Source organism: Triplophysa dalaica, chromosome 5, assembly GCF_015846415.1.
Source record: "Triplophysa dalaica isolate WHDGS20190420 chromosome 5, ASM1584641v1, whole genome shotgun sequence".
NCBI classification, from domain to species: Eukaryota; Metazoa; Chordata; class Actinopteri; order Cypriniformes; family Nemacheilidae; genus Triplophysa; species Triplophysa dalaica.
Window position 1 is genome coordinate 5,734,875 of NC_079546.1, and position 17,831 is coordinate 5,752,705.

The 17,831-nt window shown below is 39.9% G+C and overlaps 3 protein-coding genes across 14 annotated transcripts in view; 1 reads left to right on the forward strand and 2 right to left on the reverse strand.

The window, feature by feature from the left end:
• Positions 1 to 7,306: 7,306 nt before the first annotated feature.
• Positions 7,307 to 9,087, forward strand: vhll (von Hippel-Lindau tumor suppressor like). Of its 2 annotated transcripts, none has more exons than XM_056747433.1 (3): positions 7,307 to 7,544; positions 7,626 to 7,760; positions 7,844 to 9,087. In XM_056747433.1, exons 1-3 carry the CDS (start codon positions 7,364 to 7,366, stop codon positions 8,011 to 8,013), a joined length of 486 nt encoding a protein of 161 aa, XP_056603411.1. In that variant the 5' UTR covers positions 7,307 to 7,363; the 3' UTR covers positions 8,014 to 9,087. The 2 variants fall into 2 exon arrangements, with proteins under 2 accessions (XP_056603411.1, XP_056603412.1); XM_056747434.1 differs by having other exon boundaries at positions 7,701 to 7,760.
• A 123-nt stretch (positions 9,088 to 9,210) lies between these two features.
• On the reverse strand, positions 9,211 to 12,636 carry tmbim4 (transmembrane BAX inhibitor motif containing 4). Its single transcript, XM_056747432.1, has 7 exons — positions 12,457 to 12,636; positions 11,636 to 11,744; positions 11,416 to 11,521; positions 11,299 to 11,332; positions 11,088 to 11,205; positions 10,568 to 10,613; positions 9,211 to 10,475 (listed from the first exon to the last, which is right to left on the reverse strand). The coding sequence occupies exons 1-7, from the start codon at positions 12,545 to 12,547 to the stop codon at positions 10,269 to 10,271; spliced, it is 711 nt and encodes a 236-aa protein (XP_056603410.1). The 5' UTR covers positions 12,548 to 12,636; the 3' UTR covers positions 9,211 to 10,268.
• Positions 12,637 to 17,142: 4,506 nt separating this feature from the next.
• The window catches only part of grip1 (glutamate receptor interacting protein 1), a 196,717-nt gene continuing 196,028 nt past the window's right edge, over positions 17,143 to 17,831 (reverse strand). For all 11 annotated transcript variants that reach the window (XM_056748038.1, XM_056748036.1, XM_056748035.1 and 8 more), the window contains one exon: positions 17,143 to 17,778. In XM_056748038.1, coding sequence (XP_056604016.1) covers positions 17,533 to 17,778 — 246 coding nt within the window. In that variant the 3' untranslated portion in view covers positions 17,143 to 17,532. The remainder of the gene's footprint in view (positions 17,779 to 17,831) is intronic.

The following is a 17,831-nucleotide window of genomic DNA, read 5'->3' on the forward strand; positions in this document are numbered from 1 at the left end:
AGGCCAAGCGGGAGAATGGGCTGTCAGATCCAAGGGCTTTAGATCAGCTCTGCCCTCATACATAATCACCCCGCTGGAAAATACAGTAGGCTTACAGGTAGAGGTCGAGAATACCGCAGTGTGGATATATGGGGTGGGCGCTGACCATTAACACAATGACACCAATCAAGTGTCATTGGTCTTCTAAGATAAAAAAAACTCTGGAGGGAACAGCCTACGGATGCTTAAGGGATATATATTATCTAGTAATAACTTCTTGTTTGTGGAAACTGGCAAGAGTTTTTGTTACGTACTAAAAGCCTGCTGTGTAATATTATATAATGACAGTTCGTAAACGTGTGTGGCAAGATTTTTATTGTTAACAGTAAATCAGCAAATGGACGCTAAATGAAAACACCTTAGAATACTTTAGAAGGGATGCCAAACACACCACTCCATCAAATGAAACCTGGCAAGTAAGATCAGAGAAACCCGCTGGGCTACCATTTTAAAATATAGTGAAATGCTATAAAAATGGTAGGAAAACTACACAAGAATAACACATAACAGGTAGGAAAATACATTATGAATCACACATGGATTGTGGCTCTCATTAAGCGTAATTCTTGATCTCTATGACAGAACATTTTCCAGGTGGGCGGTGCTTTAAGGAGACTCTTAAAGTGATAGTTCAACAACAAAAATGAATTCTGTTATGTTCACTCCCCTCAATATCAATTCAAAGCTTTGTTATTTTGTAAGGTGGAAAAGTACATATTTAATATTTAGATTTTTTTTAATTGAAATGCGTGTAAAACGATCGCACAATAAGGAAGGTATGCTTTAAAGCATTTTCAAGGTAGCCCTGTCTGCTTCTCCAAAGACAAAAAAGAAAAACACTGACATCAAAGCTATGCTGTCATCACAGAAGAATTTCTGAGTGCCCCCATCCTTTAGGAATACTGGCCACCCTGGAATTTTAAGTGGATTTCACCATCTCTTTCGGAGCCGAATGGGTGAGGGGGATACTGACATGAGGTGTTTAAAAATGCAGTATGGTAGTATGGAAGTCGTCATGTGACTTTTCAAAGTCTGGCTTCTTCAAGGGGTTTTCTGTTTCAGTTATTTTACAAAGGAATGCACAGATTCAAACACAAAATCCATCCAACATCTCGACAACTGACAGAGGCTTGTAGAGACATACACAAGTTAGACAAGTTTTTAAAACTGCAAAATGTTTTTGTCTATTCTGGCGGAGGAGAAAAGCCTTGTGACAACTAGCCCCGAATATTTAAATAATGGAGCTTAATGGGCAGGGGTTGTCAAATTGTGCGTAATTGTTGTAGTGAATGACAACAAAAACGACGTTAGTCCTATGAATGCAACTGCTTTTGATAGCCTAAGGTATTTTGTGATTGCAGTTAAACTTAGTTTGTTGATGCGAAGGAAAATAAAAACGGCTCTCTATTAGTAAGGAATAGAATAATAATGGTCATAGAATGATAAAAACACAAAATATTTACAATAAACTGATGTCAAAAGCGTGTACACAAAACTGTCATACACTAAATTGACAATAGCTTTAACATAAATAAATATTGATTACATTGGTGTTTATTACAAAAAGAGAAAAAAACAACACCAAAAAGTGAAGGAATTAGACATTCAACTTATTTGTATTAGGAGAACTATAAACCATTGAAATAAGAAAATGCCATAGCAAAAAAACAGAAAAATGATGTAAACTGCCGAAAACCCCAAATACTTTATATCCGTAACGGTCCATTATCACAAATGGCCACACATTTTTAAATTAATAATTGTTATAATAATATATCAAAATTATATTAAAGCCACATAAGGTGTCTGCAGCACTTATATCTTTACAGCATCTAGTCTGATCATTAACATTAAAATCACATCATTACTAAGTGGTGCCCTTCACCTGAGATCAAATTTGAAGACACAATTATAATGACGTATATTCTGTCCTAGATACGTGTTCCATCTACGCAACATTGACAGATAGCTAACATGAGTCAGAAAAAGGGGAGACGACTGTAATAAAGTTGAATGCTTTACTGTTTTGTTCTTTCCTCTTCTTTCTCTTTTTGTAAAACTGAAACATACAAAGATTACAAATGTCTTTTACAAAATATTCTCCAAATAAACACAAATGAACTTCCGCTGTTTACAAATATTCTCTGAGCACATATTAAAAGGCTACAATCAGTTCTCAATGTAATTATAAACAAAATGCCATCACTGTTGAATAGTTTGTTTTCCTTTTAAACTCAAACTAATGAGTTACAAATATTTATATACACATTCATGCAAACACTGCAAAAATGATAAACTTACAGGCAAAGCCTTTCTGAGGCACGAAACGTAAAGAAAACAGAGAGATGACTCGTTGGCTCACCGCATGGGAAGAAAACTAGAATACAGTGGCTATTTCCTGGTTAACCTCTAACCCAGGAGTCACATGACCTAAACCAGCCACTAAGAAAATGGTTTACAATAATCAACTTCTCTGTTATAACATCAAACTGCCACAAGATGGCGCCAGCGAACAAAAAACAAAAGAATGTCATGACACTCCCCGTCTGGTATTGTTTAGATACCACCATATAACCTAAGAATGTTCACATAAGACCTCACAAATATCAGTCCTCCGTTGGCATGAGCAGAACTGTTTCCGATATAGGTCTGAGGAATGTCTTGATTGTCCCATTTCTTACAACTCTTAGTTCAACCGTTCTGACTCTTTTGTCACTGCCAGGAAAAGTTTTGGTCACAAGAGCCATAGGCCATTCATTACGCTTACTTTGAGCATCCTTAAGAAGGACGACATCGCCCTCTCTTAGATTTCGTCGTTCCTCTTGCCATTTGCTTCGGCTTTGAAGCGTTGAGAGGTATTCACGCCTCCATCTATTCCAGAAAGTATTAGCAAGATGTTGCACCCTTCTCCATTGCTGTCTGTGGAGATTGGTTTCCTTGAAATCACCTGGAGGTGGGAGGAGTGTATGACCCTTTTGAGTTAGGAGCATGGCTGGCGTCAACAAGAAAGGTGAATCTGGGTCTGTTGAAATAGGAACAAGGGGTCTTGATTTGACGATTCCTGTAACCTCTGCCATCAAGGTGGACAACACTTCATGTGTCAAGCGGGAAGGACTGATCTGTTGGAGCATGGAATCTAGTATGCGCCTGGAGACTCCTATCATCCGCTCCCAGGCTCCTCCCATGTGGGACGCATGAGGTGGATTGAAGACCCATGAACAACCCTCTCCACTCAGGAACTTCCTCACACTAGGCTCTTGAGGATCATTTACCACAATTCCCAACTCTTTACAGGCTCCTACAAAATTGGTCCCGCAATCAGACCGAATTTGTTTGACAGGACCTCGTAGAGCAAAAAACCTTCTCAAGGGCGTTTATAAAGGTGGATGAATCCATACTGTCAATCAGCTCAATATGTACTGCACGAATACTCATACATGTGAAAAGAACAGCCCATCTTTTGCACTGAGCTTGTCCTCCTCGCGTGCGCCTTGCGACAACTGTCCAAGGTCCAAAAACATCAAGACCGACTTTCGTGAAGGGAGGTTCAGTGCTCAGGCGATCGATGGGCAAGTCCGCCATCTTCTGCTCAGTTACCTTCCCACGAAGCTTGTTGCATATGATGCAACTATGTATAATGCTGTTGATAAGCTTCCTGACACCAATAATCCAATACCCTGCATTTCGGATAGCTGATTCAGTAAACACACGACCCTGATGCTTGACTCGATCATGGTAATACTCCACAAGTAGCTGCGCAGCATGACTGCGTCCTGGAACAATCAAAGGAAACTTCTCTTGGAAATCCAAAGTTGCATTTTTAAGCCGACCTCCTATCCTGAGAAGACCTCCACCATCTACGTAAGGATTCAGTTTTTTCAGAGCACTGTGCCTGGGGATGTCAAGTTTTTTGGCGATGCAGGTGAGCTCTTCTTGGTAAGCTTCCCTCTGAATACTCTTGATTACAACTTCCTCTGCTTGTAACAACTCTTTCACTGTACGAGGCTTAGCACAGTAGTGCCATGAGCTGCAGTCTCTTTCTCTATCATCAGACGACTTGTAAGTCTGGGCGACATGTATGAGAAAAGCAATGGCTCTGACTAATGACCTCCAAGAAGAGAATCGCTCGAATCGTTGACAACGATTGTCCAACTCTGGCCCGAGGAGGTCAAATTCCCTCTCCTCCAGAGACTGATTCTGATCCATTTGCGACAGGAAGGCAGGTCCTGTAAACCAGGTGGTGGTGCCCAACAGAGCTGCAGGAACGGAGCGGGTGGCATGATCTGCAGGGTTATGCTTAGTAGACACATAGTGCCATTGCATTGGGTTTGACACTCTATGGATACGCTGCACTCTGTTGGCTACGTATACATAGAACCGTCTTGTCTGGTTATAGATGTACCCCAGGACAACTCTACTATCCGTGTAAAACTCCACAGCATCTAAAGTGAAATCCAGCTCGTCTGTGATTATCTCTGCTATCTCAGCAGCTAAAACCGCAGCTCCCAGTTCCAGCCTGGGAATGGTATGAGCAGCTTGTGAAGCTAATTTGGCCTTCCCCAATATGAACCCAGTGTGGCATGCTCCTTCGCCATTGATGACACGAAGATATGCCACTGCTGCAATCGCCTTGACCGAAGCATCAGAGAAAATGTGGAGCTCCTTCCTCAGAGCTTTAGAGAGAGCAGTAGAAACATATGTTCTAGGAATCTCCAGCTGTTTGAGATCTTGTAGGGATCTCCTCCAGGCATTCCATGCTTCTTCTCTGTCCTCAGGGAGGGGAGAATCCCAGTCACAAGTCTCACCTGAGAGTTCTCGCAGCAGGAATTTCCCTTCAATGGCGACAGGGGCAACGAACCCAAGTGGGTCGAAGAGACTGTTGACAGTAGCCAGTATCCCTCTCCGAGTAAAGGGCTTCTTAATGTCGGTTACATGAAAGGTGAATGTGTCTCCCTTCACATCCCAGCTAAGTCCGAGACTACGTTGGATGGGGGTTGGGTCAACTTCCAAGTTGAGATCTTTGAGTCCATTCGCATGATCTTCGGTCGGAAATGCATTCATTACTTCCTTGCTATTAGAAGCAAACTTGTGCAATTTTAAATTTGAAGTTGCCAGCATTTTCTTTGTTCGTGTCAACAGATCGATTGTTCCCGTAGCTGTGGGTGTTGACAAAAGTCCATCATCGACGTAGAAATCTCTCTCTCTACAAAGTGTTTGGCATCTGAACCATATTCCTCCTCACCATAAGCCGCTGCTCGTCGAAGACCATAAATGGCTACTGCAGGAGATGGACTATTACCGAATACGTGCACCTTCATGCGGTATTCAATAATCCTTTGGCTGGTGTCATTATCCTTGAACCAGAGAAATCGAAGGAAGTCTCTATCTTCCTCCTTCACAATGAAGCTGTGGAACATCTGCTCGATGTCTGCAGTTACAGCTACCAGCTCCCTTCTAAAACGCAGTAAGACTCCCAAGAGGCTATTATTCAAGTCAGGACCAGAGAGAAGAACATCATTCAAGGAGATGCCCTGTTTCTGTGCACTGGAGTCGAAGACAACTCTGATCTGACCAGGCTTCTGTGGGTGGTACACCCCAAAGGTAGGTAAATACCAACATTCCTGGCCTTCTCGAAGAGGAGGGGCTACTTCGGCATGGTCACGATCAAAGATGTTCTGCATGAAGCTAACAAAATGACACTTCATCTCAGGCTTCTTTTCCAGTGTGCGCAAAAGGGAGGTTAGGCGTGTAAATGCCTGTTCTCTATTATTAGGGAGTCTTTGGCGAGGTGTTCTGAATGGGAGTGGTGCGACCCAACTATTGCTCTCGTCCATGAACATCTCTTTATCCATGATGTCCAAAAAGCGCCTGTCTTCAATAGACAATCCTACTTTATTATCCTCCTTTGTCCTCTCAAAGATGGTATCTCCTATGGCATAGTCATCAAAGATGAAGGCGCCGTGCGCCAGAGATATCTCAGGCGGAGGCTTGATGTCAAACTTCTCCCTAACACTGAGTTTGTTGGGACATGGAGGAAGTAGAGAAGGACGTCCATTATCAAGTACATGGGTACGGTAAGCACTAGGTGTTGTAGACCTGTGGACAGATCCTAAGCAGACGTCTCCGACTACGACCCATCCTAGGTCTAGTCTTTGTGCGTAGGGTGCGTTATTAGGACCATTACGTTGCTCACGTACCTTATGAACCTGAAGGATGTCACGACCCAAAAGGAGAAGAATTTGGGCTTCTGGATCCAAAGGAGGAATGCAATTCGCGATGGGCTTTAGGTGAGTGTGCCAACTTGCTGCATCAGGTGTCGGTATCTCAGCCCTGTCATCTGGCATATTGTTGCATTCGATCAACGTTGGCATTTTCACCTTCGTTACTCCATCAAAGGCTCTATTATGAAACCAGTCGCTCTTCTTCCCGCTGCCTCTGTCACACCCGCACAGGTACGTAGAGTATATGTTGAGTTCTCTCCATTGACATGCAGCAAGTCGAAGAACTTGGTTCTAGCGAGCGATCTATTGCTCTGGTCATCCAGGATCACATAAAGCTTGATTGCTCCTTCTGGGTGGCCTTCTGGGTAAACCTTAGCCAGACAAATCTTAGAGCATGACCGTGAACATTCACCGTAACCACAGACTTCTGTACACTTGGAAGTTATAGCAGGTTGAGGCATGTCTTTCTCTCCCTCCCCGCCATGATCAAATAAGTTTGAAGGCGGTGGTCCTGGATGAAGCGCTGCGATATGAGCATCACTGCCACATTCCTTACATTTAATAGCTGCCTTACAGTCCCTTGCCAGATGAGTGGTTGTTCCACAGCACCTGTAGCAAACACCTTTCTCCTTTAGAAATGTATTGCGCTAGTCCTATGAATGCAACTGCTTTTGATAGCCTAAGGTATTTTGTGATTGCAGTTAAACTTAGTCCTATGAAACTTAGTGCTGTTTGGTTATATTTACAAGAAGATGCACGAAACAATTATCAGTCAATACAAGCCCAAATATCTGCAGATTTAATCTCCGTGATAATGTGAATATTTGACGAAAAGGCTGTAAGGTGAAATGAAATGTGTTACTTACTTTCTACAATCTAACTTGAGTTCACTAACCCAACATTTGTGTCTCCGTAATGTTCTTAAAGGTGCGGACATTCTCCCATCAAGTTAGTATTGTCTCACAACCGTTGCGTGGAAAGTGGCGTACGCACGTTTCCACGCCCATTTTGTGCGTACACCACGTTTATAAATGAGACCACACACTTAAGGGTGTTTAACACCGCCGCCTACAGTTCAGGATAAGGCAACGCGTCGCAGCGCAATGGCTGAACAGGAAGCACCAGCGCCTCTGAAATCGCTGGATTCTCATGATCCGACATATGTCGTTTTTATCAATAAAACCAACGAGAATGCCGAAGCGTGGTGGTTAAATTTTTCGGGGATCCCAGTGCCGTACGGTGCCATAAGCCCCGGGAACGCTTTGCAAATGGACACATATACAAGTAAGTAACTTAAAGTTGATACAGCCTTACTTGTCACATTACTTATTAAACACTGATAAGATTTATAAATGCACTTTTCAGCCCACCCGTGGGTCTTTAGAGCATCCGACGGCTTCCAACTCCTTGCAAACCTAAGTGAAGTTTATTTTCCTGAAGTTGGGGAGTACGAGGAGGACGGATACCCGCTTTACAAGCGCGTGCATGTGACCGCCCCAGGTGAGAAACGCATCATTTGAGTCGAGCATGTTTGATTTGATCATGTTTCTTATAGTATTACCCGTATGTTCTGTGTGTTTTAGTATACTCGTTACAAGAGTACTGCACGCGCATGATCCGAAAAATGGTACGAAAAGAAGACGTCAACAAACTGGAAATCGCCGCGTTTTTGAAAAAGGAGATCAGCCGAGCACCCAATCTAAGAAGAGACTTGAAAGTTTTAGCCGCGCGGAGAGCAACGAATGGTTCATAGTGACATTTCTCTCTTATTTCTCAAATTGCAAGCCAAAGTAACTTTAGTTTTTTTCAGCACGGATGACAGTCTGGAGAAGTGACCGGTGTTAGAAGTTGAAGTGTGAAGGATGTAATTCAGCCGGTTGTTAAAAACAGTTCACCCGAAAATAAAAAGGCTTTCATCTTCTGTCTATACTGTTACCCTTAAATTAATCCAAATCTGTATACATTACATTTCTTTGTTCTGTTGAACACAGATAAAGATATTTGGAAGAGTGCTTATTTATTACAATGGTAGTCAATAGTGCCCCAGACATGTTTGCTTGTTTACATTCTTCAAAATATCTTATTTTGTGTTCAACGGAAGCAATGGGGCATATGAACACGAAGCGTTAACGTATGTCTGCTAAAATCTCTGTCTATCTGTTGTCGATTTACTGGAATTTGAACGTTTTCTTAATAAACGCATCGATATGACTTGATTAAATATTACACCGGCCCAATTAGAAAGGAAGTGGCTTAGCTGGCTGAGATTTTAGCAGAATTACGTCATCGCCCCGTATGCATAGCCAATGGCAGTCAACAGGGGCAAAAAACTGTTTGGTTTAAGCATTCTTCCAAATTTCTTTGTTATTAGAAGATTTTGGGGTAAACTGTTCCTTAAAAGATGGGAAAACGCACACCGTTTCTGCAACTCTCATATTATTATTGAGGACCTATACGAAATATGCAATACTGCTGTATCTTCTCAGTGTATTTTGTTTGATATGTATAAAAGAGATTATCCCTTTGTGTTGTTTATATTATAGTTTGCCAACAAAACAGACATATGACTCAGTTTGACTTACCGCGCGCGCGGTTAATGTCCGGCAACTTTTAGCGCTGAGACCGCACCATCTATCCGTTTCAAACTATCGGGAGAGTGGCCAATTAAAGTGAATACGATCCCTGTATAGAAAAATGGGATCCAGCAAAAAACTTTCCCAAGCAAGTTGGACTGCTGGGCTAGTGTATCGAGCACAGAAATACTATGTCATACGTCCAACTCGTATTTATCAAGTTGACCATGTTAAGCATGAGAAGCCGGCACGTTTTAACAGAGTAAAGAAGTCAGTGTGCTTGAAATAGCATGTTAACCCATATTTAAGTAGAGGAAGAAGTGTGTACATTCTGAGCATCGTAATTGATCTGGTTTACTATAAAAACAACACACAGGTCAAAACACATTCCTTTTCATTTTTATTAAGTACTGTACAAAAAGGTAAATTATATTACATCAGATTTTTTAGGTTGATAAATATTGCACTTGGAATTGGGTTAATAAATAATATATAGGCTTCTAGAAGCTTCCTTTAAAAAACCTGAATGTTGTGTTTTTAACGGTTTAATCCCTATTTGTCATTTATTTCAATGAGCTGACTGCCATTTTGATGTTTTTAAAATGGGTCGCATGCTGTTTCAAAACCTTTAATTTAATATAACCGACTTTTAATATGTTTTAATGAACGGCAGTGATTGCTGTAAATAAACATTGTAATGATGTTAGCTTTTAATGTTCACAAGGAAATAAATTGTTTAAATGTAATAGCTTCTGGAATGTTAATGTTGATTCACTCCTTTTTAGTTAGGAAGTTAAATGCTTACGTTTATAAATTATCAAGTTAAATCTGAACATCCCATACATCCACCAAAATGAAGAAAAACGTGGAGACTTGATTTTAGCTTGTTCCCAAACCATTAGCAGTAATTTACTTACACCAACTGTACAGGAACTACCACTAAATGAGGTACACTTCACTTTACACAACATAATTCATAAAGTAGTAACTATCAATCACAATTGAACACATCAAAGTGTTTTGTACTATCATAACTTGATATAGCATTCAAATATGTGCAATCTATAAGTATTAAAGCGAGACAAATGTACAATGTTTGGAAACATGATGAAACTACTCCATAAGAGAAGTATCATTTTTAAACATGCTGTGCAAAAAAAAGTGTACTAAATTTTTTTTCACAAAATCAAATCCCTTTCACTGTCTAAACAGAAAAATGAATGTGTGCTCTGTAAGACTTAAATCCATTTAAATGATTTGGTGTATAATGCTATAATTACTTCTCGGTAATGAATTATAATCGTGCAAATATATTTATTTGGGGCCGGATATACAGTACTTAAAGACTATGAAATATTATTTTTGTTATTTCGAATCCACTCACAGCATTAACGTACCCATAATTCATCACTGAAACTGAAGAACATCAAAGCATTCAGTGTTTCTTCAGGGAATCAAGAATGCGCAGGATATACAGGAAGAGGTTGACTATGTCCAGGTACAGATTGATGGACGCCAGGACATGTTCCTCTGGTGACAGCTTGTGCATCAGCAGGTGCGTATCAAAAATGATAAACCCACAGAAGAGCAGCGCTCCGGCTCCAGCGAAAACCAGCTCCACAGTGTCGTTGTAGATGAAGATCTAAAGGACAGATATTTGGACAGATGTTGAAATGCGGATTGCGTTGCATAAAGTGACTTAAATAATGGACAGGTCTCAGACTGGCAACGTACCCTCAGAAAGCTCGCAATGATCAGAATCCACAGGCCAGCGAACAGACTATGAGACATAAGTTTTATTAATACAAATACAAATTTGATTTACTCAAAAAAGTAATTGTGTTATTCCGAAACCACATACTGCTATTTATTTTGCTACACAATGTTTTTTTAATGTCAATTGCATTAAATTTCAAATGCAACTTAAAAAATAAAATGATCAAAATGGTTCAAATGTTCCTTTAAGTACTCTTATACTTAGTAAATCTTCTGCACAAAGACATCCTTTTCTCCTCGCTGTAATTTCCCACGGCAAATGGTGGATGATGCGTCACGCCGTTAGAGTTATGACCACAAAACCAATTATTTTATTTCAGTTTAATAACTGCAAAGAAGAATGTTTCACAAGAGAGACATTCTGCCACAAATTCCTCATGGACTCGGAGCAAATGGATTAAAACAATATTACGGATCTTATTTATTGTGACGAATGTGACAGGTCCGGGCCCCGAGCTGACGGGAGAGTGAGAAATACCTGGCTCCGAGTTTGCTGAAGTCCCGTTTGGACTGGAAGGTGTAGGCAGTGAGGCCCAGGAACACAGCGGAGGTGAGCACGAAGGCCTGGAGCACTACGGTGTAGTCATAAAACGTCACTTGAAAGAGAAAAACAGTATTAATTGCAGTGTAATGGTTGTGTAAGTCAACATTCTGTGATGTGATGTTGCTATATTAAAAAAAAAACATACCTGCCGTTGCCACAGACAATGACTCCAGCAGTGTCTACAATAACATTATACACCCATTAAATTACATTATAATATCTATATTATGAATTTGAACTGGAATGGATCTAAAATACTTACAAATCCAAACAGCAAAAAAAGATTGATAGGGTGCTGGTGTCGGTACACAGCGAGGGCAAGGAGCAGGATAAGAGACCCAACAGCAGATATCAGCACCAGAGCGGGACTAAAATAAAAAAACAGTGAATCACATAAGCGCAACTATACTCTAAAAGTTTACGTTTAATTTTAACATCTAAAACAAATAGGTGAATAATATACATGGCTGGTGGTCCTTTACCTTGAGTGCACAAAGCTTTTGATGGGGTCACAGAGCATAAACACACCAGACACGACAGTTGTCATAATAATCTGCAGCGATAGGATGGTGTACACCTTGCGAAGAAAATCTAGAAAAAATTAGAGGATTACATTTAATACACCAATTTATCCAGAAAACATGTACAATATTACATTTCATTCATACAGGAATGTAATCTGCCTATTTATCTATCTATCACGAAACACATGTACATGATTTATGTTAAACAAATGTGTAACCCTAAGCTTTCATTTTCATGGATTTAATGGTTATAATGTGAATTGTGTTGGTTTTAATAGAAAAACTGTATTTTTGTTGCTCTTTACTGGTAATGTGTTTGCTTGATATTATCTATCAAACAATAGAAAACCATGAAATCCTCCAGGATTAACAACTGGATAAAGGAATCCTGTGCTGGTTTTAACGGCTTATGGTTCATAATGGTATCTGTAATGTAAGAATTGATACAACTTGTTTTTTTCAGCTGGTTAAATGTCAGAGCTACTGTAACATCGTTCTCAACATTCAGGTTTTACAAGTGACATTTCTAGGACATCAATAAGCTTAATGGCTCGTGTCAGCTGATTCAACTGGCAGCCATTGGCACCATATGTTTGGCATTTACCATCATCGTCAACTACGAAAGAATGTAAAATAAACGTAACAATGGGAAATAAAACAAGTGCACGTGGATGTGACAATAACCATCCACAGTTACATTTTTAAATTGACGGAAAGACACATCTTGCGCGATTGATTACGTAGACCGCAATGCATTGTACATATACGCAGTGACTTACCCATCCGGATGTGGACGCTCGCGCTTGCGACGTTCGTGCCATAATTGAAATCATCTTCAATCGACGATCGCGGATATTTCTCCTCATTCATGTTTGACGGATTTATTTAGGTTTCGTTAAACACTGGTGTTTTAATGATCTCTTCCGGCTTTGTCCTGACTTCCTCTCTATCTTCTGGGCTTTTTACATGTGCTTGAGGATGTATACTGCCACCAAGCGGAGGGTTTACCTGGAAATTCATTGAAGTCCATTAAATACAGAAAAAAGTCCCTGCAGTGTGTAATGTGGATTTGTCAATAAATGCTCCTTCTTTTTTAATAATGTGCTGTGTAATATACATTTATATATGTGTAGACATATATGTGTATTTATATATTTACACAATGTAAGAGAACTGAATTGCTTCCTCTTGTCGGAGGAGTAGATGCGCATTATAAAATCACTTTGATATAACTTTAGTAGACAAAATAGTCTTAAATGACTGAAATGTCAAATATAGGTATAGAAATGTCCACAAGGAGACCTCCAAATACCCGCACATGTACTAAGTAGGTAATTCCCGACTGTTCCTTTAAATCTCCACCTTTGAATGAATAATATAAAAGAGCTTCTTTATCAAATTTCCTAACAGGTCTAAAAAATCCACCCAATCTATCATCCATCTTTGCAGACTCAGGGGGGCTTTGCACCTGTTTCTTTCCTTTGTGGCGATAATAAGCTCACGCAAGTCTCAAACACAGCCTGCGGAGAGCTCAACCAACTCCTATTTAACCAACACATGTTCATATTCCTGCAGCCCATGCTGCTCTTTTTTATATTCTAATTACTTCATAGCCCCAGCAGTGGTCAAAAGTAATTTCCTTCAGGTTAACCTACAGCCTTATCTCCGAAAAGAATATTTTTCACCTTTGAGAAGGGTTCCCCTTCAGTGTCGGCTGAACAGTGGGACACATTTTCCACTAATGACATGCCTGTGGGTTTTAAATCGTGCCAACGCTCCAACAGAACCTGCTCGCAATCTCTCCCGGGCATTCTTAACAAAATGCACTGTGCCTTGCCTTCTCCCGTGAAGTCCACAGAGCATTTCATTAAAGCTTCTGTGGTGCCAGCCTTGGGGACTCGGCCACATAATTCATTTGGAAGTTCACTGTATTCTTCGAGCCCTGTATCTGTTATCCAGGTAGGTCTGAATAACTGGGTGCCATCCTGCATTCAGGGACATGTTCATCACATCAATGCTTTCATGCGGCACACACTGGCATCTCATTTTCTGCATCCTATCATTGCTTGTAGATTTTCCCCTATTGGAAAAAATATTACATTACGGTTAATAAAAGCCTGAATCAGCTAGAAGGCACCAATGTGGAAAACTTTCATTTATCTTTTATATTTAAATGTATTACAACATGCACATTTTCATTCCCTTTTTAAAGCCAAGGTTTACAACCTGACATATAATACAAAAATCGTATGTTATGTAAGCTTATAGATGTTTCTGAAATAACAATTCCTCGTTGACCACCAGATGGCGCACCCCCTATTATTGTAGGACCGACAATAAAATGATGGCATGTAAGGCATTTTTCTGCAGAACTCCCCTCTCTAAATGTTTAAACAAATATTTTATGGACCAAGTTAAGGGAAACATTTATTAATTTGATCTCTTGTATGCACTAATTGTTTGATGTGTTTGTAGTTGTTTTATGTTTGAAAAGTAATGAAATCCGTGATTACTTACTGACCAGACCAGGACTTGTTGCAAAAAAAGTTTCTCCTTCAATGGAATGTCAAAGGCGATTGATGGAGCTGTTTTTAACACCATAAAAAAGAATTGGTGACTCGAGGCTGTCAAACTCAAGAAAAATAAATAAAAATAAGAAAAGTAAAATTGTTATTGTAAAAAAGTATTAAAGTGTTATCAACGGACCACCTCTTTGTGAGTAATAGACTGAAATGTAAGGCATTCCTCACCAGACTTCTTGTTGTAAAAAGGGAAGAGATATTACAGGAAAAGTACTATCGAATCACCAAATATTTACACGGTTTTCATTTCTGGGTGAACTATACATTTCATTTTTCATTTCTGCCCAATATGGACCCAATATGGACTCAAAATGACATTTTCAAGAGAAATCTGTTGAAAACTTTTTAACGACACAATAGAAATCAAAACAAGTTAAACAATTAAACAAATAAACTGCATAAGGTTTTAGTTTCCCAGTGTTTCATTGACAATTCTTTCATAATTCATCCTAATATGCTTTTTACTTTGATGAACTAAGCATGAGGGTGTACGTAACCATGGAGATAATATTGCATTTTACTCAGAGTCATGATATTAAGAGCTTAATTAAAGTGAATAGCAGGGAGCTTTTAACAGCGCCATTACAGCACCACAAAATGTGTCACGTGACAGACAGACATCATTTCAGTGTTCTCCCTCCGCTCGGTACCTTTTATTCTTTTCTCCATTTGTCGGCCATACAAAGGATTACAGCTTTAGGGATCCCCAAATTTATACATAGACGATAAACATCATGCTAACAAAGTATTAAATTTGTACAAAAATACTTTACAGCTCATAATACCTGTCCATTAGAAATAAAAATACAATATTTCAGGGACATAACTGTGACATTGAAACATAAATTCATGGTATACTGAAAATGGACACCCACTATTTTATCTGGCAGTGCTTGACTTCACTATATGTTCTCACATATGAAACATAAAAATGATTTTTATTTTTTTCAACGCAAACAATGTGTGCACCAACGTAGACCATACAGTTTTGCAGAAACACAATGACGTCCCATGACAAGCATAGGCCCAGATCAAGATAACTGCAATGAAGTGAAAACCATGGTTCAACACGATTACACTATGACATCTGAGAAGTGTCTAAACATCCAGTGCATGATTTTGGGGAATGAACCCGTACCTGAAAGTTTATTTAAAAAAACAGAAAAAAAAGACAAATGCTCCCTATCAAGAAACTCCTTTGAGCTTTTCCCTCGATGAGGTTTCTATGTTAGGCCCTGTAGTCGGACCACATGTGCCATTTAAAAACAATGTGTGTAGACAGGATCGTTGAGCACTGACAACAAGGGTGACGTTACTCAACCAAAAGCCACAATGTTTCACACAGGTGGGTGAGGGTTTTCATTGCCATGAGCAGCTTGTCATAAACATTTTTTTCTGTATTTTTTGTATTTCCTTCAAGCTGAGCTACACATTTATGTGAAGTATGTTTAGTGGTCTATCACGCATGGTACACTCAAAAAAATGTTGGGTTGTTTTGACCCATGGCCGGGTAAAATACAGTACAGACATTCCATAGGTTAATAAACCAACACTTGGGCTTGTCCACAATTTCACCCAACCGTGGGTTAAAAAACTGCATTTGTTTTACAGTGTAGGACTGACACCACTCCTTGCCACGAAATTGACACTTTTTCCTTTACACAAACTTACTGCTCGCACACTTTAAACAAATATCAGATGAGACGGACAAAACCATATACAAATTACCATGATTTAAACTATTCAAACAAAGGGGGAAATACAAAAGTATTTTTCTGGATTCTTATGGGTATCAACCCCATGCTTTTATTTTCGTTTTTTAAATCACTTAGTGGATTTTAGTAAGTCATAATTACAAAAGTTGCCATGATAACCACAGATTCGTTCACAAATGTTATTAGGTATAATAGTCGTTTTGTTTCATATTATTAATAAGATTATTAATTTATCGCTTTACAGTAAAAATAGTAACGTAGCACTGATGGAATTTATGGTTAACATGGTACATTTTTGTAAGCTTGCAGAGAATTTAACAAGGGAAACACACTAATGTGAAACCTAACCAGCATTTCCATAAATATATTTTTGTTTGTTTGTAATTCATAATATTCTGATATCAGACAGTGAGTAAACATTAATATAAAACTATCTAATTGAACAGTTGTCTTTTTTAATTAATTCAGAGATTGATCACAGACTCATTGGATGATTCATTTCGTAAAAATGAGAGCATTTACCGCAGTCACCTGACAAAGAGTTTTCCCGACCGAATGACCTTCTCGATGCTCTAAATCTGCTCCTGTACATGGTCAATAGGGGCCACGAAAAGGCTCAACCACCCAACCTTCACTTAAATCACACACAACCCTTATAAATCATCATGACTCTATTCATAAAAATAGACATCTGTCCAATTTTCAAGCTAAGGTGCCTTTGTGGTGGCTTCAGATCAGTCATGATGCGTAATGGCATATCGGACGGAGACTGCGGTGTCTGTGTAATTCTGTTTAGAGGATGGAGCCAAGCGCTTATTTTTAGACAAAAATACATCACCCAATACAAAATTGTTGGAAAAAAGTCTCATGCATTACGCTACAACCCACATTCAGCCCGGATTGAAAAATGGCTACCCAATTCATTGTGCTGATTTTTCCCCCGTGCACAGCTGTCGACCCCTCCTGTCGGGCGCCAACAGGGACACGGTCTGACCTTGGCATCGGAATAGGAAACACACACACACATACACTATACACACACTTGTGTTTCAGTATCACAAAATAGGAGCGTTAATGGTTGCGTTGAGAACGGAGACTTTTGGGACTTGCGAAGTCGTCGAACACGCATTGGGACTCACACCGATAAACACAGAGAATCACTGAGTGCTCAGTCTAATATTTTAAGTCTTATTGTTGCTTTTATGCTTTTTTTCAACTCTTTTTGTCCTCCTTAGAACTATTGTTTATTGGCAATAAAATCAGGGATGGCACTGTTTCACTTTTCTCCTTTTTTAACAGTTTTGGTTTTCCAAGAGGTCAGTGTGGTCTTCTCCATAATCACCATTTTCACAGGGTAAAAACACCACCCAGCATGTCAGGATAGGACCTCGAAGTCACTGTGGCTCATGCTCTGACTGGGTGGAAAAGATCTGGGTGTGTGCTGAATGAGAAGAAGCCCCTTCTGTTTTTCTCCACCAGGGGGAGCCGTCTACAGGAGGAGAGAGAGTTCAAGGGTAGCACCATGAGGGGCATTCCAGTGCAGGAAACTGGAGATCTGCTATAAGGATTGGTTGGGGTCTCTGTCATTTAGCGTCGGGTTGTGCTGGCCCTGTTCCAGCCGGGCGGTGGGCTGATCCACAGTGTCTGCCCAGTTCACTGGCTCGTCATTGGACAATGAGTTCAGTTCTGACGGTTGGGAAGAAACCGGGTTTCGGCTTATGACTAGATCCAGTTTGTTCCCGGATTCCGCAATGAGAGGAACCACTAAGCAGCAGTCAAAGTCTCTAGTCCGGACGTGGTTTATCTGCATCGCAAACAGAGATAATGAATCTCGATTCAACGCTTGCAAATTGTGTA